This window comes from Haliaeetus leucocephalus, unplaced genomic scaffold (genome assembly GCF_000737465.1).
Source record: "Haliaeetus leucocephalus isolate CR32 unplaced genomic scaffold, Haliaeetus_leucocephalus-4.0 Scaffold229, whole genome shotgun sequence".
Taxonomy (NCBI): domain Eukaryota; kingdom Metazoa; phylum Chordata; class Aves; order Accipitriformes; family Accipitridae; genus Haliaeetus; species Haliaeetus leucocephalus.
In genome coordinates, this window is record NW_010972665.1 from 13,029,720 (window position 1) to 13,038,608 (window position 8,889).

General features: G+C 39.0%; 1 protein-coding gene across 3 annotated transcripts in view; it reads left to right on the forward strand.

Moving 5' to 3' along the window:
* Positions 1 to 6,885, forward strand: part of REEP3 (receptor accessory protein 3) — a 40,648-nt gene extending 33,763 nt beyond the window's left edge. For all 3 annotated transcript variants that reach the window (XM_010567908.1, XM_010567910.1, XM_010567911.1), the window contains 3 exons: positions 1,151 to 1,298; positions 3,791 to 3,942; positions 5,752 to 6,885. In XM_010567908.1, coding sequence (XP_010566210.1) covers positions 1,151 to 1,298; positions 3,791 to 3,942; positions 5,752 to 5,808 — 357 coding nt within the window. In that variant the 3' untranslated portion in view covers positions 5,809 to 6,885. The remainder of the gene's footprint in view (positions 1 to 1,150; positions 1,299 to 3,790; positions 3,943 to 5,751) is intronic.
* The last annotated feature ends 2,004 nt before the right edge of the window (positions 6,886 to 8,889 follow it).

Consider the following 8,889-nt stretch of genomic DNA (forward strand, 5'->3'; position numbering starts at 1 on the left):
TGGAACAAATGGCTGTGGCCAGTGGTGCAAGAACTGTCTTGTGCTGTTGCAGAGAAAGGTGTGTGGAATTGTACCCAGATTTCTGCTACTGCTAGCTAACATAATGCTCAAATGAGGAATTGTATTTAAAAGCTTCATTTGTAAGAATGAAACAAAGCCTTGAACCTTTGCTTGAAGTGGGATTCATGCACAGCATTGTCAACCTTCCTCTGAAATGTTGGTTGTTTGTTTTTTTTGGCTCATGACAGAGAGGGAAGAATTAAATGTTATTTTAACATGACATTTCAGTAATGTGCTTGTTCTTTTAGTTGCTTATACAGTAAATTAACCTTCAATGTTTTAATAATGGTATCATCTGATGTAACATGGAAGAGCTTCTTGACGACCCTTCTTTCCAAAGGGGAACTTTCTATATGTCCCATGTAGAAAAGATGTAAAGACAATCAGAGAAGGAATACTAACGTTCAAATGCGATCAACTCTCCTTATATGTAGCATTATATTTTGGGTTGGTATTACATCAGTAAAGCTACGTTAGTAAGAGAACCTGCTAGCCTGTAATCCAGGCAAAGACCTCTTTGGTTTGTGCCTTCAAGTTTCTGTCAACTAGAGCTTTTGTAGTGCTGCCAGTTTCTCAGTTACACTCTGTAACATTAACTCCGGTATTTGTAACACTTTTTTCCTTTCTTAGGTGTATTCAGATTTGTGGAGGGTAAAATATAAAATAGCAGAAATCTTTATTTTAAACCACATGTTTTAAAATGGAAGTGATAAATCCACTGTCATGCTACCTAGCACTGCTAGAGGAAACACTGTGTTTGAAGTGAATTGAGTATTTATGATGTTGTTTTTTTCTTTTAAACACTTCCCCTCACCCCAAAAGCCTTTTTTTTTTTTCCTCAGATTAAAGGAGTGAAATGAGACATTTGTAATGAAACTGCTAGCTTATCTGTAATTTTTTTGTCTAGGAGCAATATACAGTTAAGTTTGGGTAAAAGCAATACTTAAAGCAAATGTTAATCTACCGCATGCTTATGTTCAGTGAATTTTGTAGTGCAACGAGGAAGCATGGGCTTAAACATCTTAACCCAACTTGAACAGCAAAGTTAAACCTCTGCTTTGTTTTCAAATATACTGTTGTTGTATTTCAGAGTCAAGGTGCGATAACTGAGAAACTGAGAAGTTTCAGTATGCATGATTTGACTACTATACAAGGAGATGAGCCAGTAGGACAGAGACCCTATCAGACATTACCAGAAGCAAAAAAGAAAACCAGAGCCTCAGCAAGTGAATCTTCAGGTAAGTATTGTATTTTTTTCTAGCTAAAAGAACAATTCACTGAAGACAGAAGTGGGAAAGCAGAAATACATTTACCCCATTTAGAAATGGAAAAGGCCTCAAAGAATTCCAGTACACTTGAACAGAGTTGACTCAAGCAAGCTATATTATGACAGTTAAGAAATCCTCCCTGAATTATTTTATTCTCTGAGCCACTAACAGTGTAGTCATACTGTACTCACTCCTATCTTTGGCAAGGAATTCTTGTTGCTAATTGGCAAAGTAAAGCTTAATTGGAGGTTAAAAAAAAAAGTGATTAAGTGGTGTTTCTGTGACAAATATACAAAAATTTAAACATGAAAATTTATGGAAGCTCAATAAATAGGAAGAGAAAATTAATGGAAGTGAATTCAGTAGGTCTGTAACAATAGTTGAAAATTTAAAATTGCTTGTGGTGATAGGAGTAATGCAGGCATTAAGTTGCTGTAACGGACTGATGCACATCAACACTTAAAAGATAGTGTGTGGTGACCAATATATGTTTTTGCTGAGATATTATTATTGTTATTAGTAGTAATATTTATTATTGTCACTTTGCTCTTGAGCCTATGATTCTTGGCGAAGGTTTCAGTGGAATGCTGTCAGTTGCACCTTTTTAAATGGTGAGGCTACAATGTGAAGTAGTTATTTGCCACAAAAGAAATAGCTCTGGTCTATTTCTGTTCTTTTCACCTAAGCCTGTCATTTCTTCTCATCCCTCCATTTTTGGGGAGGGATGGTGCTTGTGGAGTACAAGGAATTCCAGGAATCGGTGTTTCTGAGGAATAAATGGCCACCTGAATGGCCCTAAGCTGAATTGCTAATTGAGCCCAGAAGGTATCCTGTGCAGGTCAGTGTAAAGACAGGGGGTACTGACCAGAGAGAAAGCCCATGGATTCAGCAGGAGTTGCATTAGGGTTGATGTCACTGCAGTTCTTGTGCAGGGGCTGTTCCTCAGTAGGAGAGCATTAGTTATCTATCTGAAATAGCTTGAAAATGCTCAAAATTCCATTTAAAAAAAAATTACTCAGGTACAGTTTGTACTGTGTAAATAACCACTGATTGTGAGATTGAATCTCACATGTCAAAATGCTTTCTTAGAGCTAGTTTAACGTAATTGTTTCTACTTCTGGACCCAAATCTAGTGTACACTCTCCTGTTTTCTTCGAACTTTCTTTGGCATTAGATTTAAGAAAAGAACAAACCACAGATAGTTAGGAACGCTACATAGCAATACTTCGTTGCACTTAGCGGGATGTTGTTATTTTTTGTGATCTGAGCTTGGGAGTTCCTGTGCAAATTAGTTGAAAAGACCTAGTTGTAGAAGGATATTGATCATACAATGACTGAGCTGCCAGTATGCTTGCTGTGAAAAAGGCAAATGCGATTTTGATGCATCAGAAGAGGTGTTACAAATAGAGATGAGGAAGTGTTGGTGTCACTGCAGACATCCCTAGTCAGAAACTGTATGAGTAACAGCTGTGTTTCAAATCTTCCATATTGAAAAAGATTAATTGAAACTGTATTGGAGGCAGAAACATGTTGCCTCTAGAATGGGAGAAGAGGCAAGTCTGCCTTAAGTAGCTGTGGAGTACGTAAGCACTATTCTAATTTGGGGGAAAAAAAATGACCAAAGGAAAAGGATCTAATTGAGCCCAAATAAAATACTGGCTTAAGATGAAATGTACATTGATCGTGCATAAAATTGTGTTTGGAGTCTAAAAGGTGTCCCCGAGTGTTACAGCTTGTAGGTTCTGGAATGGCCTTATAAAAGGAGAGCTTGGTGGGGGGAAAGAACCAGACTACATTTGGGGACTTTATGATATGTCTGTGGTGGGGATTCAGGGCTTTAGGTCCCTGCGGATCTTTTCAGGACGTGTTTTTAAGCAGTTTGCGCCCTCTAGTGACAATCTTTGGTAATACCCTTGGTCCTGTTTTTGCAGGATGTAAACGCCACTTAATAGTACTTCGACGTTGTATTGATCTGAAAGGAACTTTGGTATTAAATGTGCAGAGAGATATGCAAGTATGAAGAAAGATACTGTGAATCACAGAGTCATGAAATGGTTTGGGTTGGAAGGCACTTTTAAAGATCATCTCGTCTAACCCCCCCTCCCATGGGGATTGTGGCCAAAACCTTAAGTACTTTTCAAGATGACCACTGAGGTTTTTGCTGTTCAGTGTAAAGCAGAAGATGGTGGCATTGAACTGATGGTTTAATTTTTGACAATTGAGGAGTCACTGCATTGCATACCTATGGAACAAAGTGGCTTGTTACTTACAAATGGCAGAATTACGAGTAACAAGCTCCTGGCAGACTACATGTTTCGGTATTTTGAAACATCTGGCAGACTGACTGTATCATTTAAAAGAGTAAAGGATGTATGTTAAAGATGAAACTCATGGCTTTCTTAAAATCCTAAAAGTTACAGCTACTTCTTATTAAACATTTTCATAAAACTGTTTTTTTAAAGGTTACAAAACTCCACTGGAAAAAAATCCTGGAGATGATAAAACAGATGAAGAGATGGAAGGGACACATTCAGAGGATGAAATGTTTGCTCAGAGAGGCCTTCGAAGAACTCAGAGCATGAAATCTGTGAAAACTATTAAAGGCCGTAAAGAGGCAAGTATAATCTTAATTAAATATTGAGTTTGTTTTAACAATGTACCTTGGCATTTTTTAATCATAGAATCGTTTAGGTTGGAAAAGACCTTTAAGATCGAGTCCAGCCATCATCCATGCCCACTAAACCATGTCCTGAAGTGCCTTGTCTACGCGCTTTTTAAATACCTCCAGGGATGGTGACTCAACCACTTCCCTGGGCAGCCCGTTCCAATGTTTGACAACCTTCTCAGTAAAAAAACTTTTCCTAATATCTAACCTAAATCTCCCCTGCCACAACTTGAGGCCATTTCCTCTTGTCCTATCTCCAGCCACCTGACAGAAGAGACCAGCACCCACCTCACTACAACCCCCCTTCAGGTAGTTGCAGGGAGCGATAAGGTCTCCCCTCAGCCTCCTCTTCTCCAGACTAAACAACCCCAGTTCCCTCAGCCGCTCCTCATAAGACTTGTGCTCCAGGCCCCTCACCAACTTGGTTGCCCTTCTCTGGACACGCTCCAGCACCTCCATGTCTTCCCTGTAGTGAGGGGCCCAAAACTGAACACAGGACTCGAGGTGCGGCCTCACCAGCGCTGAGTACAGGGGCACGATCACCTCCCTGCTCCTGCTGGCCACTCTATTTCTGATACAGGCCAGGATGCCCTTGGCCGCCTTGGCCACCTGGGCACACTGCTGGCTCATAGTCAGCCGCTGGCAACCAGCACCCCCAGGTCTTTCTCTGCTGGGCAGCTTTCCAGCCACTCTTCCCCAAGCCTGTAGCGCTGCATCGGGTTGCCGTGACCCAAGTGCAGGACCTGGCACTTGGCCTTGTTGAACCTCATACAATTGGCCTCATCCCAATGATCCAGCCTGTGCAGATGCCTCTGTAGAGCCTTCCTACCCTTGAGCAGATCAACCCTCCCTCCCAACTTGGTGTTGTCTGCAAACTTGCTGAGGGTGCACTTGATCCCCTTTGTCCAGGTCATTAATAAAGATATTAAACAGAACTGTCCCCAACACTGAGCCCTGAGGAACACCACTTGTGACTGGCTGCCAACTGGATTTCACCTCATTCACCACAATACTGCAGAATTTTTTTTTCTTAATCTTAGAGAGGTTATCAACAATAACTGGGTTGTAGAATGCTAAATGGAGAAGGAAGTATGTGATAATGTAGTTGTTATCAATACTATATGTAACAATAATAGGCTTGGAGCTTTCGTACTTTGGGGTGTTTAAGGGAAATACATGAATAAAATGAACGAAGTGAGGAAAAAGGGAGAGGAGATGAAATAGACTTTGTGCTTGTAATGCTAATTCTGGCACCACCAAGCCCAAATTCCAGGAGCTGCTCACCTGGAAAGGGGTGTAGATAGTGGTATTGTCATTGGCATTTCTGTGTCTTGGTTGTGCGCACTTTAATCCATTAAACAGCAGATGTTTAAGAAGATTCAGAAGTTTTTAATTCCCATAAACATATGGCCTGCTTTTTATTTGTAAGCCACAAAGAGAAGATGCTATGTAGGATTCAAAGTGCTTTATATTTGCATGTGTCACAAAATTTAAAGATACTTCAGGATAAATCTCTACAGAATCTCATAAAAGGTTTTGGGTAATTCTGCGAAAACAGTTGAGACTTACCCTTCTTGCCCAATTCTGTTGAAACTGTATCTTGTTCAGTCACAGGTATATTCTCTTACTGAAACTGTGGAGTGTCCAAAGCACATTTAAAGATGCTTACTAGATTGGATTAGTGGAAAGGTAAATAATGTTTCTGCCTGCAGTAATCTCGATTCTTTGTTAAATTGTAATTTTTTTTTCCCCCCTCAGATACGGTATGGATCACTGAAATACAGAGTAAAGAAGAGACCCGCTGTATACTTCTAAGTGCATTGCACAATGCTTGCAAGACAAACTGCTGTATCATAATAACTTGAATTCTAGTGCATCAAGTGTTTAAGATCTGTGTATAATTCATATAATGAGTATGTATGAATAGATATGGTAGGACTTGGTTTTATGAACCTAAATGGTCAGATAAAGTATTACTCTGCTTTTCTGTAACTGCATATTGTTTAGACTGAAATCTGGACAAGTTATAGTATGAATTTCAACACTCCTTAAATGGGAGTTAAATGAGTAACAGGAAACAGCCTTTTTCCAGAGGTACTGAACAGACTGAAATAAATACAACTCCAATTGAATTAGCAGAAGTTGTAAGTATTTGGAACTTGTGAAAATTGAACCCATAGTGTCCCCAAGTTTACATGGAAAGATAGGTATACTTGAAATAATTTTCTGAACTACAAGTCCTGAAAAGGCCTTTGTGTAATTTAAAAATGTACAGTTTAAAGGACAGTGGATGATGGTGGGGAAGGAAAAGGAAAGACAAGGTAGATATGGTACATCCTTCAGATCATCTTCTTGCATCATATTGCCAAGCTTAACAAACTTATGTAATACTAATAGGTGCAAACTGGGGGTACATTCAGCACTTTATGCAAAACTGTGTAGTTTTGCACACTCTTACTGATTTACAGCTGCACATGTCATTTTAGTGACTTCTTAGGTAGGTTAGACTTACCTTTTGAATGCCAGCAATTCTTGTATTTCATTATTTTTTTAACTTGATTGCTTAAGTACACTTAGGATGCTGTAGATAATTGCTACTAACACTTAACAATATTATCAGGTGCCTTTCTATGTATTACAAGGCTCTGTGGTTTTTTGTCTGAGGGGTTTTTTTGTTGTTATTGTTTTGTTTGTGTCTTTCTTCCTCCTTCACCTAGAGAGATGTAACATGATTTAAGTTAGTTTTTGGTTAAAATTGTGGTAAGTAAAACTTGTAGCAATTCCAGTGATAGACCTTGGGGATCTGATCAGCCCATCATGCTGACATGAAGGCATGTATGAGAGATTATTCAAGCCCTGGTTTGGTTTTGCTCTGCATTGCTTTAAGAATGAATATATATATATATATAAAGAACATGTATGTATGTATATTTCATATCGTATGTGCATTCCAAAATTGGCTGTGTAGTACTCTTTTATTGCTAAACTCATTACTAAAATATTTACATACAAATAGCTTTTTGTAAAAGTCTAGCTGATTTAGTCAGCTATTTTATAACCTAGAGTCCTGTGGCATAACTGTTTGCACAGAGATTAATTTTGGAATGTCATTCAAGGCAGGGACTTGTCAAAATGACTTCTTGAGGTCCCCTTTGGTTCTATTTTCTGCAATTCTGAGAATTAGGCTGATTTTAGTTTTCTGTGTGACTATATCTCTACTGTGGATTCAGGGAGAAAACACCCACTTTTTGTAGATGGTATTTTATTACTTGGCATGGGGAGAGATGCTTTTACTTTTCTTGAAGAGAAAATGGCGTGTGATCCCTCTTATCCTTGGATGTTGGACTCCAGTCCTTAGACCTTCCCCCAGGTATGACAGTCATCTGCAAGTCTACTGCAGCGCTTTTAAAACTATTCTTAAGGCTTGGGCCTACTGCAGTTCTTTTTCTTTATATTAACAGCTATAGCAGGTTCACTGCTGGTAGGCACTTAATGGCCTGTTAATGTATACTGGTATTTGAAGTAGTCTTCTGTAGATTTTGGGCCAGGGTTTGAATTGTATGGATAAAAATGCAGCTGGTCTGTATTGCCATCACGTTACTCACTTGCTGTTGTAGGCATTTGGAAGCCAAGTGCAAAGTCTTGGTCAAATATAACAATACTGATTGCAGTGTTTTTAACATCTCTGAGAAAGTTAAATTCTTTAGTAAGAAGTTGCAACAGTCCATATGTGATTAAAAGGCCAAGGCTTGTATTACTTTACTCGAAGACACAGTTTTGTACTAGAAGACGGGAAGGCTGCTCTCTCCTGAATGAGTATAGTACAAAAGCTCCATCCTCTAACCAAAACTGCAACTTGTGATCTAGTTTTTATAAGGAGCTGTTGTCTCAGGGTGGGGGAGGCAGTGATCAGAAAGGCAGCCTCCCTGGGGCATGGTTCATCACTTGTGCCCCAGAAATGTTTGTGCTTCTCATCTGTTTCCCTGAATGCAGGGAAAGGCTGTCTGTGTGTTAAGGTATGTAAGATGTTAGAGGAAGCTGAGGCTTTTGTATTTGCATTGTGCCCCTCTGAAAATCAGACTAACGTGGGCCTTGGGTAGAATCTCTCTTGCTCTCCAACTGAGCATCCTCCTTGAACACTTGCTGCCACATCTTGCTTTAACTTATCGTGTTTGTTTTATCAGCAAGCATGGCAATAAAATTGTCATCTTTTTATAAATCAGAATCCTGCATGAAGGAGCAGGATAAGCCCTTCTTTCAGAATTACAGTTCTTGTTACAGGTTCATGTAGATCCTGTTTCAGGGTTTGTGTTCTTTTCACATTTCCAGGGCTAGAGATCATTTGAGTAGTTTAGGCTCTACCACACTCCTGGTCAGTAAGTTGCTCTATGTGTTGCTATGTACTTGAGGTTGTAACTTCTGGCAGACTTAACTTGCTAATTAAGTAGTGACAAAGGCTAAATAAACTCTCTTTTTCCTGAACTATGCATGGAACTAGGAAAGCTGGCAATATTACTCGTATTCATTACTGTTTGCATATAAATCTACTTGTGTTCTTTCAGATACTGTCTTAAGTGATAAAACTTGAAGTGTTTTCCTAGCTGTTTTTTTCAGTCTAATATCCTACTGTAAAATTCTTTTCTTGACAGCTCAATTTTACTCTGAATTCATCCTGAAACTGGTTCACTGTATTATCTCAATTTTTTTTTCCCTTGCTGTTCATTGTCAGCTGATGTTTGGCAGAGCACAATGGCATGATTAGCTTTCATCCCAATGATACGTATTTCTTTCTGCTTCTTGAATTTTATTTAGTTTGGTTTTGAAATATTCCATGATCTTTTAAACTTTGTGTACATGGAATTTTCAAACTTTTTTGCCTTAGCAACTGCAAAAGTG